At 38.3% G+C, this 16,215-nt stretch overlaps 1 protein-coding gene across 3 annotated transcripts in view; it reads right to left on the bottom strand.

Moving 5' to 3' along the window:
* NSUN6 (NOP2/Sun RNA methyltransferase 6) overlaps nucleotides 1–16,215 on the bottom strand; it is a 53,657-nt gene that overhangs the window by 21,738 nt on the left and 15,704 nt on the right. For all 3 annotated transcript variants that reach the window (XM_008692056.2, XM_008692058.2, XM_040645361.1), the window contains 4 exons: nucleotides 15,959–16,068; nucleotides 14,180–14,333; nucleotides 5,965–6,046; nucleotides 4,633–4,752 (listed from right to left, as the gene is read on the bottom strand). In XM_008692056.2, coding sequence (XP_008690278.1) covers nucleotides 4,633–4,752; nucleotides 5,965–6,046; nucleotides 14,180–14,333; nucleotides 15,959–16,068 — 466 coding nt within the window. The remainder of the gene's footprint in view (nucleotides 1–4,632; nucleotides 4,753–5,964; nucleotides 6,047–14,179; nucleotides 14,334–15,958; nucleotides 16,069–16,215) is intronic.

Genomic DNA, 16,215 nt, shown 5'->3' with positions numbered 1-16,215 from the left:
AATATCTATTGGAGGTAAATATTAAAAAAAAAAAAAATCACCAACTGATGTGCTTTGGTCACACCTGTAAGAATATGAACTAATGTTCTGAGATATGTGTGCTTTCTAGTGCTTTGGGATACAGATGACTGTTACCCGTAAAATCAATCCTCATCTCAATATTTTCTGAGTTGTATATGTAAACAAAATTCATGCCAATTCTGACAACCATAACATAAAAATATTGACCTGTATATTACAGCAAAATGCTATGGACTGGTATAAAAAGTAGTTCAAAAATAATTTTATATGGCAACTCTTCGGTTAAGTTAAAGTCAATGAAGATGAGGCCACTCTTTTACGAATGCGTTGTGACATTCATGTGATTTTTTAAATATACTGTGAAATGATATTGCAGAGATGGTGAGATTAACTCTTCAGTGTCTTTTCTTGCTTTTGTTTCTTTTATATACATCACCATCCTTGTATGACATCCCTGTATGACACCATCCTTGTACGACAAATGCATCACCCGCATAGATTACAATGCTGCTACGCTTTCTGTGGTCATCTTTATACAGCACTATGAAACCGAACAACAGAACATGGACACACCTAAAATATCCAGACTCTCTTTGGAAAGATTTCTTACTGGAGAGAATAAAATATGTCTGGATACTTCTAAGCAAACACAATAAATATCATATACCTTAAATTAAGGGCAGATTATTATCACTTCTTCAAAGCACACCATAATTAAGGATTTCAGGTAAACTGAAAATTGACTTGCATTAAACACCACACCTCCATAAAATGAATCCTTCTATTTCGTGTTCTGCCGTTTTATGCACTGGTGGTATTTAATGCATTTTTCCTTAAGGTTTTTGCTGTTACCACCTTAAATTCCTTTGGGACAAAGAAGAGTATAAGTAAACAGGAAAGTACATCTCCTCTAATGAACCAAGAGTATAATACCCCAAAACCTTAACAACAAATATCTTTTCCTTCCTTTGTTACTTTAAAGCCACTCACTGAGTGCTACCACGTGTGTGTGTGCACGCGCGTGTGTGTGTGTGTAGGGTACATATATACAGGGTGCATATATACATGCACACACACAGAACATATATACATTGCCTATTTATAGTGTATGTAGATACACATATAGTGCAGAGATAGGTTTTAACCCTTTAATATATTTATTGAAAATACAAATTTATTTATTTATTTATTTACATGTGTTTGTGTGCACGCGCGTTATCCCCCTGCTTGGGACATAGTGAATATTTCAGAAATTGTAATAGCATCAAATACTAATATGCAAGTAATGTGAATTTTCATCAGAAGTCTTTGGATAAAATGATTTGCACTAACGAAAGGGAAAAGCTACAATTTCACCTTGACACAGTATTATTTTCTGTCCAAGCTTGCTTATAAATCACTTGACCATCCTAAAAACCATCAAATATAGATAAAAAATGATCGATCATCTGGTAAAGTCCAACATCTGGCACTCTGCGGAGTGAGCACACAGATATTACATCTTCTATCAAGTGAATCAGAGCAGAAGGGCTCTGTTAAGCCTCACAGAAGTGTATTTCTACACCAGAAAGTCTTACACTTCAAGTAGGCAATTTTTCCTCATCTATAAATGAGTACCATGAAAACAACTGCCGAGTTTCCTAAGTGCCTAAGAATTCCTACCACTGTATAAATCTGAGCTAACTTAGAAAAATACGAATGGATCCACTGCCCTCAGTCTTTCACTGTCCTTGCTACGCTCTTCACCCAGTTGAGATTCCATGTTCCATCACATTACTCTCTTATACACATGCTTCTGTGTCTCAGATATAAGCACGACAAAAATGTTGCTGTGGTTAAATCCAATTCTCCGTCAACTTCACATCTACCCCCAGGCAGCTAAAAAAAGCCCATCACTATCCCAATAAATCTTACCTTAAACTCATGACCATTGTATTCATGGAGCCCATAGTGCAAACTGAAATTCCCAGGACGTGTCCATAGCCCATTCTCACTTCCATTTTCCTAGATTAACGTTTCGTACCTCCTAGCTCTTACCACCTCCTTCCCAATCAATCCCCATTCTCATAGGATGGCCTTGCTTCCTGTTTCACTGAGAAAACTCAAACAAGCAGAAGAGAACTTCCTGTCTCTTACCACATTGACCAGCCCACCAATATCTGCACCCGTGTACTCCGCCTCCCCTCCGATTTCCATGGATAAACTGCCGCACGCTACCATCTAAAGCCACTTGTGCATCCAACTGTATCATATCTCACCTCCTCAAAGACACTGTTCCAGCAATCTTCCCTGCTCCCTCCGGTGTTAGCAATTTCCCCTTTTAATGGATCTCTCATTAGCACACAAACATGATCACTCCTCTCATCTTAAAATAAAGTGCTCCCTGAGTTCACCTCCAACTACTGCCCCATTTCACTGCATTCCTGTACAAATACCTCCCCCTCCCACCACCAAAGGAGCTGTCTTGATTCACTTTCTTGTATTCCTCTCATTCTCAATGCAAGCAAGCATTTCCACTCACCAAAACTGTTTATGGTAAGGCTGCCCATCACCAACCTGGTGCTAAGTGCACTGAAAGTTCTCAGTCCTCACTTTACGTGGACCACCAAGAACATCTGACACATCTGATCTCTCCGCTGTCTTTCAATCCCTTTCGTTCCATTGTTTCCGGGGTGTCATACTACTCCTCTGGTTTTCCGCTGACATCGCTGGCCATTCCTTCTCCTTTCCCCAACCTCTGAATGTTGGCACACAGTACCCGTGCGGCTCAGTTTTCCGGCCTCTTCTACTCTCTATTGCCACCCACGCCAGTTCTATAGCTTTAAGTATTATCTATATGCTGATCACTTGCAAATTTCTATTTTATATATATTTACACTTCCGATCCATATTTTTATTTCCAGTCTATACCTCTGTCCTGAACTCTAGGCTCCAATATCCAATTGCCTGCTCAACATCACCCTTTGCAAGTCTAATGGGCACTTCAGTTACTATCTCCAAAACTAACTTTCTGACCTTTCCCTGCAGAACTTGCTCCTCCCACAGTCACCCCTACCCAAAATCTGTAGGAGTCACCCTGGATTACTCTCCCATATCCATAGCCCACATCCAGTGCATTGGCAACTCCTTACAACTCCACCTTAAACACATCTCCAGAACTCCCTGCCACCTCCACGATGCTTCCCTGAATTTAAACCAGTCACCCTTGCCCTCTTCCAGCCTGTTCTCAAGGCAGCAGCCAAAAGGATACTTGAAATAGTATAGAGGCTTATGTCACTCTTCTGTGACTTCCCATCACTCAAGCACAGCTAGCTAACATCCTGTCAGACCCTGCCAACAGCTCGACCTAAACACCCTCCCCTGGGGCCTCCCTCTCTCTGGTTTCTCTTCCTCCTCCTGCCCTCCTCACTCCATCTCTCTCAGCAAACGGCAGAGGTTCCTCAAACAGGGCAGGTGCCCTCCAGCCTCAGAGCACCCACACTTGCTTTGTCTCTAGTGAAAACATGCACTCCAGAGACTTCCATGCTGCTCATCACCTCCAAGACTTTCCTCAAAAACCACTTCACAGGGTGCATTTCTCACCACCCTCCTAAAACTGCAGACTCACGCCCCTCAATACCCCCGATTGCCCCTTCCTTTCCTCTCTTGCTCACCACCACCCTTACCACAATCCTACATGCCGTAACTTGTATTCATTTAGTTTATTATCTGTCTCCTCTTAACTAGAAGGGAAGCTACATGACGAAGACATTTTTGGTCCCAGTGGTTTATTGCTGCATCCCCAGTACTTGGCATATGTAAGCACTAACTGTCTGTTTAATCAACCAACCAGTTAAAATCTGCCTCCAGAGTAAAGTAGGTGAAGATACTAGTATGTCTAAGCATTTCAGGAACCATGTAATTTTATGGAATTTGAAATAAGAAGAAAGATATCATCAACTGGCCCTATTCTTCTTGAGCTGAAGAATCTCAGGCTCAGTACAGAATGGTTACAAGGTCACACTGAGTTTTGAACACAGATTAACCCACAATGAAAGGAAATATATTGTCAAATACATATATGCAGGAAAAAGCAGTAAAATCTGAAATAAAGTTATCCAAGACTTACTATATTTTGTGACAATGAGACAGGCATTATAATTAAGCCAGATTATAAGGTTTTTATGACTCTCAAGAAAATGTGTTTGATGTATATGTATCATAATGTACATATATGTATCAATGTATATATTGATACTTCAGTAATGTGCTGTTAAATTAAGTTTTAGTGGCAGAATTTATAGTTTAAAAAGTGTTGAGTCTTACAATTAAGAATACAAAAAACCTTAAATGTTGTATTTAAATGTAATTTTATGAAGACTTCTACTCCACAAATGTATCAATAAATCTGGGATTCAAGAAGATCTTCAGATAGTCCTCACAAATGATAATTATCTACTGAACTCAACATGTGATCAATGCCATCATTGAGCAGTCTTCACTTTGGCTGAATCTGAAATAATTCAGATTATAAATGTCTATATAATGTTTCATAAGTTATGTGTAGTTCCACCTTCAACACTGAAACATGTAATTTGTTGACAGGAGTTTTTGCTGTGAAGACAGTCTCACCTGATCACGCATTAATGCTGCAATGTGTGTTGTTTTGCCTCCAGGTGCTGCACACAAATCTAGAATCTTCTCTCCAGGTTGAGGATTCAGAACATGAGTTACTACAGCAGATGGCAAATTCTATAAAGAAAAAAAAATCAATTATCAATGATTCTAAATCCTTTTAAAATTCAGAATCAGAGAACATAAAGAAATTTTTGGAGGTAATCCAGTATAGCATCCTTTGCCAAGAACAGGTTTTCTGTAAACATACTAGTGTCAGGAAATTCACAGTTTTCTAGAGTAGCCTATGATCTCATAGGGCGTTCACACACGAGACACACACATGCACATGCACAATGCATCTCCCCTTCAATTTAGTAAAAAAAAAAAAAAAAAAAAAAGCACATTTTTTCCCCCTCAATTCAGTGGTTCTCAATATTTTGAAGGTGAAAGCCCTTTTAGAAATATAACAAAGTCTTGGATTTTTTTCTAAGAAAATGTACAAAATTTTGCAATTTCAGGTGCCTCACCATTTAACACCCACTTAAGAATTCTAGTTTTATGCTGCTAATGCCACTCAAAGACATATGGGCTTCCTATCTCCCTGCCACTACCCCATTTCTGTAGGAGAAAAGTAAAATGTAAAACAATCTTACTATTTCTGATTGGCACCTAGAAATATGAGATTGGACAATTCAAATATCTACAGCAATAAGTTAGACTGCAATAAGTTATATTATACCATCAAGTCGTTATTAGTTTTGATGATACAAGGTCTGCTACTCTAGAATAACAGTTTGCCTTAAGTAAGATAGAATAATATCCCAGAGTAAAGCATTTTTTTAAAAGACTTTATTTATTTGTGTATGTGTGAGAAAGAGAGAGCACACACAAGGTGGGGGAAGAGGGAGAAGCGGACTCCCCACAGAGCAGGGAGCCTGACATGGGGCTTGATCCCAGGACCCCAGAATCACGACCTGAGCCAGTGGCAGATGCTTAACTGACTGAGCCACCCAGGTGCCCCAGTAATGCATTTTTTTAAAGTAATGTATTTTCTAAACTATTTTTCAAGAAAAAACAGTAGAGGCTAATAAGCAATTAAACCATTTTTGGGCAACAGAAGGTTTAAAAAAACTTTAAAATCAGTTGAGAAAAAGAAGAGAATATGTACAAAGTGGTTTTTTTGTTTTTTGGGGGGGGTTTTTTGTTTTTTGGTCTTTACTGCTTAACAAAAGGTAGATCAGAAAAATAAATCACAAAAAAATATGGTAATAGAAACCTTAGATTTGAAATGACTCATTGAAGTTATGTTTCAATATCATTAAATATTTTACTCTGACAAATACTTGCCTGTAAAAATAAGTAGCTGGGCAGTACATTGTCAAATGAGGGGCTGAGATATACCGGTTCTGTCATTCTTATGCCTATACCTCTGAAAAGCAGAAAAATTTAACATTAGTCTGTATAAATGCCACAGTCCATACAGACTCCATTTCCAGGAACATACCCACATAGCATAACAAATATAAGATGTTCTGCCTTTTTAAAACCTCTTTTACTCAATACCACAATACTTAGGATATTCCTGTGAATTGTCTATGCTTACTCCTTATAGCAGAAGGTCATCAGGAAAACTAAAAAGCATAGTTACATAAATTTTTCATTTGCACAAAGGAGTTTCTTCAGAGATTTGAACAAACTGAGAAAGGCAAAGAACATGAGTCTTTTTTTTTTAACATAGCTATTTAATTAAAAATGCTATTTATGTTAGCATAATGCATTCATTCTTACTTTTAATGCAGTGTTTTGTTTTTTATATACAGTGTTCTATTAATTTCAGGCGTACAATATCGTGATTCAATATTTCTATTACTCAGGGCTCATCAGGATAAGTGCACTCTTTTTTTGTTTAAAGATTTATTTATTTTAGAGAGAGAGAGCATGCATGCATGAGAGAGGGTGGGTCAGAGGGAAAGGGAGAGAATCACAAGCAGACTCAGCACTGAGTGCGGAGCCTGATATGGGGCTCAGTCTCATGACCCTGAGATCACAACCTGAGCTAAAACCAAGAGTCAGATGCTTAATGGACCACACTACGTAGGCGCCCCAGGATAAGCGTACTCTTACTCCCTTTCACTTATTTCACCTATCCCCTACCCACCTCCCCTCTGGGAACCATCTGTTTATTCTCTATAGTTAAGAGTCTGGTTTTTGGTTTGTCTTTTTTTTCCTTCGTCCATTTGTTTTGTTTCTTAAATTCCACATATGAGATCATATGGTAGTTCTCTTTCTCTGACTCACATCTGAGTCTTTGTTGATTCATTCTAATCTTTCTGGTAACAGATTCATGATCATTGTTAACAGCTTTTAATTCAATAAACATTTTCTGAATGCTTCAGTTTGCAAGGCACTATGGTAGGTACTTGTATGAAAAATAAAAATATACTTCAGCATCATGCTGATGCTAAGCAACCACAGAGTTGCCACACAACTCACTCAACTCTTTAGAGAATAATGGCCCAGTACTGACACAACACTCAAGGTGAGCTTTTCTACCTTTATCTCATGCTATAAACGGCAGTGGAACTGATCAGAGCAGGAAGGGCCAGGCCGCAGGAGAGAACATGGTGGACGATGATTCATCAGGACAAATATCGCCTTCTGAGAGAAGCTGTCAAGAGGCCATCAGAGGCAAGAGAAAGCACACAAATACTGTTGGAGAAAGCCAAACATGGCCTGGTGTATCAGGCCACACCACAGAGAGCAAGACAAAGGGAAACCAACAGCATGTCCCAGGGATTAGACGGGCACAGAAAAAGTGCACTCTAATAATAAAGGCAAGATTAAGAATCTGGATTTAAACCAGGTACAGGAGTACAAGGACTAGAGTCTAAGCAGGGAGAACGAGAACACACTCCTCAGGTCCACTAGCTAGACAAGCTCAGAGCTGCTGAGCCCATGTTGGCAGGGAAGCATCTATGTGGATGGTTTGTACTCGGCTTGATGTAGGTAGGTGGGCTCATTTTACCCACAATACTCCTGACACCAACGGGTGGGGTTTTCTATTGCACCAGCTGGGTGTCCCTCACTCCAGTTCAGTCCCGGCATGACCTGCTGGGGGTTATTATGAGATGCCACAGGCTCAACAGTTGGTTCCAACAAGACCGGTGTCGCTCCAGACGCCAGCTACACATCCCAGGTTGCCATCTGTACTTCTGACCAACGGGCTATAAATTTGAGGGTTTCCACACTGCTCTCCCTCCTCAGGTTTGAAAATTCACTAGAATAACTCACAGAACCCAGAACAACACTAACTAGTACTGGTTTACTATGGAGGATACAACTCAGAAATGGCCAAAGGGAAGAGATGCACAGGAGAAGGGAGAGGTGTATGGATCACCACCCTCCCCGCGCCTAGATGTGTTCACCAACCAGGAAGCTCTCTGAACCCCACCACCTAGGGGTCTTTACGGAGGTTTCAGTACATAGGCATGATTGATTAAATCACTGACCACTGGATAGGAACTGAATTTCCAGGGCCTCTCCTCTCCCTGGAGGCCCAGGGATAGAGCTGCAAGTTCCACCCTTCTAACTACAAGGTTGGTTCCTCTGGCAAGTGCCTTCTAGAAGCTATCTAAGGACCCCCAGCTACCAGTCACCTCATTAGCATACAAAAGACACTCATCACTGCAGAGATTCCAAGGATTTGGGGAGCTGTGTGCCAGAAACCCAAAGACCAAATTATTATTATGCCACAACAGGATAAGTTTACGCTGCTCTTTAGAGTGAAATAATTTCTGTAGATATTCGCGGACTGCAACCAGTGGTTATGACTACAGTGTCCACTTGGTTCTAACACCCTTTGTCATACAACAAACATTAACTCCTGTCTCCCTCCTCCCATCCCTTTTATCCTCACTCGTTTGTTTACCACTTGATATGTCTGAATCTGTACTTTTAATCAGAGTTAAATCAGAGTTAGTTAATTAGTTAGTCTTTGGTCCTTGCTCCAGCCAGGATCAAATCTAACCATTTACCACATAGTTCCTGCCCAAACAGAAAAAATACAAAGAAACCTTCTGAAAAGTCACAGCCTCAAAATCAGTCATTTGTTGAGACAATTGGCGCACTGACCTTGATCAACACGTCACCCCCTGCCCAGTCTGGACCCATTATTGGACACCTTGAATTCCATGACCTGCTCACTCTTTCATAACTTAAATGACTTTCTGACTTGCAGGACAATAGTCCTCTGAAAAATACTCAAATGTTAACAATTATATGCCTGCCTTTCTAATCTGGTTCCTACCTAGTGCTTCAAGTTCTGCTATTTCTTTGACTGTCTCCTTCTGACCACAGCACAATTAGTCCATCTTTACAGTATTTAACTTAAAACAACTCGACAAAGAATAATTTAAACCAATTAATGTTCCAGTATGGGATTACATTTCTTTCTTTCTGACTACTTTTTTTTAATTAGGCAAATTTTATTTTATTTATTTATCTTTAAAGATTTTATTTTTATTTATTTGAGAGAGAGCATGAGCAGGGGGAGAGGTGGAGGGAGAGGGAGAAGCAGACTTCCCACTGAGCAAGGAGCCCGATGCAGGGCTCTATCCCAGGACCCCGGGATCATGACTTGAGCCAAAGGCTGACACTTGACCGACTAAGTCACCCAGGCACCCCACAAAAACAGTTTTAAAAGAAACATGTAGGGGCATCTGGGTAGTCGGTTAAGCATCTCCCTTCAGCTCAGGTCATGATCCTAGGGTCCTGGGATCAAGTTCTGCATCAGGCTCTCTGCTAAGCAGGGAGTCTGCTTCTCCCTCTCCCTCTGCCGGCCACTCCCCCTGCTCGTGCTTGTGCTCTCTATAAATAAATAAATAAAATCTTTAAAAAAATAAAAAATAAAACTGTTTTTGTAATATGTATCTCCATATAATAATGCAAAGAACCAGATCTCATAAGATAAACAGGCTGGTTAATAAATTAATCTATTTCTATGAAGTCTATGACTGAACTACACTGTAATTCAAGAAAACAAAGGGTGCAAATTTACTAGCTGAATAACAAAGTACCACTAGTAGACACAGTTCTAAAATTTTATAGTAAGAAACATACATGATATATGTATAGCATTTGTTACGGAAGCATGGTTTTCCTCCCATAGGCAGAGAAAGAAATTATAGCAGCATTAACTGAACGCTGAGTTTAAAAGCTGAGTTAAAAAAAAATCAACAGTTTTCTGAAAGATGGCTGCCTGCTACTCCTACCAACAAACATTACTCAGAAAAGTCTGTCAGCAAAGTTACTAGAACTACTACACTGAATAATATAAGAGAATGATGAGTGGAAGAGGGTTCAAGATGGCAGAATAATAAGATCCTGAGATCACCTCCTCCCACAAACAACAAACTGAATGGGACCTAGAAACGGGATGAACAGAGCCCTCACAACAAGGGATAGCACCAAGACGAGTAGAAGAGGCAAAGATACAGTCTTGCTAAGGACAAAACCACACCCTTGGAGCATCATTCCACTGTCAGAACAGACCTCAAAGGAATGTTACCTCCTTGAGAAGAGACTCAAACTCCACATCCAACAACCGTTAGATAATGCCTGAAGAGATGAGCTTCCAAAACATCTGGCCTTAAAAACCAACAGGGAGTATGTCCAGGAAAACTACAAAACTGGAAGGAATGGAAACCCCACTCACAAAGGGTTTGCACACAAACTCAACCCAGAAACCAGTACAAATGGTTTCAAATCAGATCAAAAACCACATCAAAAAGATCAAAAAAGATCAAAAGCCAGATCAAAAAGCACACAGACCATAGGTGAAGTAGGCCTACTTACTAATCTTGGAGCACCTGCTGAAGGGGGGGGGGGCTCTTCCTGAGGAGTAAGACACTGGTGATAGCCATTTTTGCTATCTTGTTCTGCCCTGCTGATGCTGGAGCTGACAGACACCATTTTGAAATCCTCTCTCCAAAATGCTAATGCCAGGGTGCACACCCCACTGAGAGCCCCATACAATCCTGCCCCTCAGCAGAGCCTTGCAGTCTATAGGCCTCCACCCACCAGCACACCTGTAGTCATCAGGAATAGGCCTCCAGCCAACCAGGAGGAGAGGGAAGCCAGCCTCACCAAGAGTGCACCTGCAGCTGTCAAGGGGCTGCCACAAGAGGAGGACACACATAGCCCACTCAGGGAACACCCCTGAGGAACCTGTGTCTGGGTACCAGGGTAACAGAATTGCACTACGGGGCCCTACAGGTCATCTCTTACGTAAAGCCACTCCTTCAACACCAGGAGATGTAGATGAACTACCTAATACACAGAAACACAGAGTCAGGCATAATAAGGAAACAGAAGAATACGTTCCAAACAAAAGAAGAACACAAAACATCAGAAAAAGAACTAAACAAAATGGAAATAAACAGTTTATCCAATAAAAAGTCCAAAGTAATAGCCGTAACATTGCTCATCAAACTCGGGAGAAAAATGGATAAACACAGTGAGAACTTCAACAAAAAGAAAATACAAAAAAGTTCCAATCAGAGCTGAAGAATAAGAGAAATAAAAATACACTCCAGGGAATAAACAGCAGATTAGTAATACAGAAGAACAGGGCAGTGATCTGGAAAACAAGGCAGTAAAAATCACCCAAACTGAACAACAAAAGGAAAAAGGAATTTTAAAAATGAGGATAGTTTAGGGGACCTGTAAGCTAACATCAGGTGCACTAACATCCCCTTTACAGGAGTCCCCAACGGGGGGAAAAAGAGAGAGAGAAAAGAAAGAAAGAAGGAAAGAAAAAAGAGAGAGAACGAGGCAGAAAATCTGAGAAATAATAAATGAAAACTTCCCTCATTTGGCAAAGGAAACAGATGCCCAGATCAAAGAAAAAGAGAATCCCCAAAACGATGAACCCAAAGAGACCCACACCAAGATACATCATAATCAAAATGTCAGAAATTAAAAACAAACTCTTAAAAACAGCAGAAATAAAAATTAGTTACATTTAAGGGAACCCCCATAAGGCTATCTGCTGATTTCTTAGCACAAACTTTGCAGGCCAGAAGAGAATGAATGGCACGATACGTTCAGAGTGCTTACAATCCAGAATACTCAGCAAGGTTATCATTCACAATTGAAGGGGGAGATAAAGAGTTTCCCAGAGAAGCAAAAGTTAATGGAGTTCATCACTCCTGAACTAGCTTTGTACTATTAAACAGACTTCTATAAGCAAAAAGGAAAAGGCCATAACTGGAAATAAAATATATGAAAGATAAAAATCTCACTGGTAAAGGCAAATATATAGTAAAGGTATATAAAAAAGGTATCAACCACTTACAAAGGTAGTCGGAAGGTTAAAAGATAGAAGTAGTCAAATCAACTCTATAATAATTAGTTAAGGAATACAGAAAATAAAAACATGTAAAATATGATGGCATGAACATAAAATGCTACAGGGAGGGGAGCAATGTTTTGGAATGTGTTCAAATTTAAGCAACTACCACCGTGAAATAGACTGTTACATACATAGGTATCTATAGACAGATCTCATGGTTACCACAAACTGAAAACCTATAATAGGTACATAAAAAATAAAGAGGAAGTAATCCAAGCATAACACTAAAATAATCAAATCCTAAGAAAAGAACAAAGAATTACAAAAACAATCAGAAAACAAATAACAAAATGGCAATAAGTACACACATATCAATAATTACTTTACATGAAAGTGGACTAAACGATCCAAGCAAAACACATAGCATGAATGAATGAATAAAAAACAAGACCCATCTATAAGCTGACTACAAGAGATTCACTTCAGATCCAAAGACAAACACAGACTGAAAGTATAGAGCTACAAAAAAATATTGTACACATGCGTGCGCGTGCACACACACACACACACACACACACACCCCCAGGGGATTATTACTCAGTCATAAAAAAAGAATGAAATCTTGCCATTCATGACAACATAGCCCCAGAGGGTATTATGCTAAGTGAAATAAGTCAGACAGATAAAGACAAATACTGTATGATTTCACTTGTATGTGGAATCTAAAAAACAAATGAACAAACAACAGAAACATAGACACAGAGATCTGATGGTTGCCAGAGAAGGGGGTAAGGGTAATGAAGAAGGTGAAAAAGATTAACTTTCCAGTTATAAATGAGTTACGGGGATTCAGTTATGGGGATTAAATAAGTTAAAAACTAGATGAAATAAGTTATCAATAAAACACGGGGATGTAAGGTACACTACAGGGAATATAGTTAATAATATTGTAACAACTCTGTATAACCACAGATGGTAATGCCTTATTGTGGTGACCATTTTCTAATGCATATGAATATTGAATCACTGTGTTGTATACCTGAAATACAATACATCAATTATAATTCAGTAAAAAAAAAAAAAAATTAAGCCAGTCACACAAAAAAGAGAGGATGAAAAGTGTATCACTAATAATAGACCGAAAGGAGGAAATCAAAATGTCAATTTTCTATTAGAGACCCAAAGATAAACACAACATATATATGCTTTATCTTTATAAAGTCTTCTAAGGAGAATAAAATCCTTGCTCTTGGCCATTTGGAAAGTACTGCTATCTAGAGTTAATCCAATAATCTTTTTCTTCAGAAGAATTGATTTCAACTATAAACCCAGATTGCTGAGACATGAAAACTGTTCCAGGAATCAGGTAGGTAGTCCAGCTCTGCACTGATAAATTCAGTTTTCGGCATGTCTACATCAGCTGTCAACTGTGGAGTAATGGAGCTGTCCACAGAACTCCTTAAACAGGCTGAAAATACGAAGCAAAATGACTCTGGCTTGCCCACTCATTTAATTTAGTTAGAGTCAGTAGCAACCCAAGATGATTTAAAACTTTTTAAATTTGGTTTGAGTAAATCCAAATGCTAATTCTTTTTTTTTTTTTTTTTAAGATTTATTTGAGAGAGAGCGCTTGTGGAATCGGACCGATTCCACGACCATGAGATCACCACCTGAGCTGAAATCAAGAGTTGGACACTCAACCGACTGAGCTACCCAGGCACCCCAGATCCAAGTATTAATTCTTGACCACGAGTAGCCACGTGATTGCTGGCTTTCTGGTAAATTTTTTTTTAATAAAAACTTTTCTTTTTAATTTATGTTAAAATCATAAGCTTTTCGTTTCACAAAATTAGACTGTTTAAAGAGTTCTGGATAGGTCACATAATTCATCCTTTATCAAGATGAGTACTGTTCCCCAAAAGATGCAAAAATTTTCAAATCAATAAAATTCAAAAGGAAAACTGAAACGGACAATTACAACATGACTACCCACTTATGTAGGTGGGCCCTTTAATCTAAGCATTTACTCTTTTACCCAAAAGCAATTTTTCAAAAAAACATGGAAATATGCATTGAACAATTATTTTTCAGTCAAATTTATACCAAAAAAATATTTTTATAATGTAACCAGATATATTTTTTTACATTGTTTTTATTTTCCTTGAACCACCAAAAAGAATGCATATTTCCCCAAAACACCTGATGACATACTTCAGTTCAGGTAGCCCACTGAAGATTTCTTTGCGGCTTAGTTCAGAAATCCCATTTCCAAGAAATACTTTTGTTCCATCAAATTCTTTGGCTCCTTTCTTACATTTGCCTTTAATATCTGAGTATACAGAAATAAGATCTCCAGCTTTCATAACTAAGAAAGAAGAAAATTCAGATTATACTAATTAGACTATATTTTGGCAGAAGAACAGTGAAAATTCTTTAAGCTAGACTAGGGACATTTAACGGCATCAATAGTGGGCATAAAGAGGTCTAAACTGATTCATTACCTCAAAATATCCCCTTACAGAAAATACAACGTTTTACTTTTAAATGTTCCATAACAATATATCTAACTGGAGACTTTTTTTTTCTAGGAGAAAAAAAAATACAAGTCTTCAAAACATCCTATCCAAGCTGGAACTCTTTAGCTAAGCAGAAAATGAAGGCTATCTACTATTTAAATTATTTTTTCCAAACCTAACATTCCCTAAACAACTTCATATAAATTTTGGTATCTTTGGCTCAATCCTCAAAGTTCTAAGAATCCTTTAAAAAGATTCATCAAAAATGTACACTAAAATCCCTCAAAGAAATGTTTCTAAATCACATAACGCTGTTTTTATTTCTTTGGTTTCCTATTATAGCAATTAAGACAGAGATTTTAATGATAAGTACATTCATTCATATACACGTGTGTGCATGTGTGTATATACATGAATGTTTGTATACATATATAGATGTACCTATGTATATATATGTATATACTCAGAACACCTTGTAACTACACAGCATATGAAGTTGATTCTTATGGCTGATTAAATCTAGGTTTTGTAGCCATTTCATTAAATTATTTTCAGTAACCAATCCCAGCGACTTTAATAATTGGGTGACTCGATTCCACTTTCATGTTCCTAGACTAGCCTGTCATAAATTTTTCTAGCCCATTAACTTGATAGCAGTAATGAGCAGTCTATCAACTAGAGCTAGAAGGACTGTTCAAATCACATAGATCAGAGGTCAATGAACTGTTCCTATAAAGGGCAAGTGAATTCCTTAGGCTTCATGAGCCACACAAAGTCTCTTGGCATATTCTTCTTTGTATTTTTTTTTTAAACAACCTTTTAAAAATGGAAAAACGATTTTCAGCTGTGAGCCACGCAAAAACAGACATGGGCCAGACCTGGCCAGTGGGCAGTAGTTCAGCACACCCTGATGTAGGTCAAATTATTTATTTCACAGATAACATAACTGAAGTCCAGACTGAACAACTTCCCAATAGATCAAAACCCATGTGTCTTGATTTCAAGCCCAATAAATTAAGACTGAACCACAGTGACTAACTTATTAAGCATATGTCATCAACTGAGTGAGTAAATTAAGAATATTGGCTTTTATTCCAATATTAAGACCCCAAGTTCTGACGGTTACCTCACAAATGACAACAGAAGTCTGAGGGCAATGGAGTTAAGAATACAAAATAAAATTTCACTGACATCTTACACTCTATTAATCAGTAATGATCCTATAAACATCATCTAACACGCTCTTTTACGGAAAGAAAAAAACTGGCAAAAAACCATATTTGGATGCCCAGTTTGTTAAACCATATCAGATAAATCTCTTTCTGGCTATCCCAAATGTAAAACTTGGAAAATATCTGATAAAAGTAAATTTGAAATACATCTGAATGATAGCTTAATACATTTTCCACTTGATAATGTATACAGATTTTAAAGAATCTTTTCTTGTACAGAGAGGCTGAAACATTATACTTACACTTTGAAGCGGACACAATTCCTGGAACATAGACGTGGGCTCCTCTTAACACTGCATGGCCACATTGTGCTCCAACAATTGCTTCACAATGTTGTTTTTTTATATTCTTCCTAGGGATGTAAGATGAGCAATTTTAACAGAGTAATACACTTCCAACCCCTACCAAACTTTTTAATGTTTCGATCTAAATAACCTCTATCCCTGACTGTTCCAAGATAATGCCACGAATGAGTAAATAAGAAAAAGCAAGCTGAAAA

The sequence above is a fragment of the Ursus maritimus genome, unplaced genomic scaffold, assembly GCF_017311325.1.
Source record: "Ursus maritimus isolate PB19 unplaced genomic scaffold, ASM1731132v1 scaffold_31, whole genome shotgun sequence".
In the NCBI taxonomy this organism is placed as follows: Eukaryota; Metazoa; Chordata; class Mammalia; order Carnivora; family Ursidae; genus Ursus; species Ursus maritimus.
Note: the sequence above shows the minus strand (reverse complement) of the source record. Positions and strands in the feature narration are given on the sequence as shown.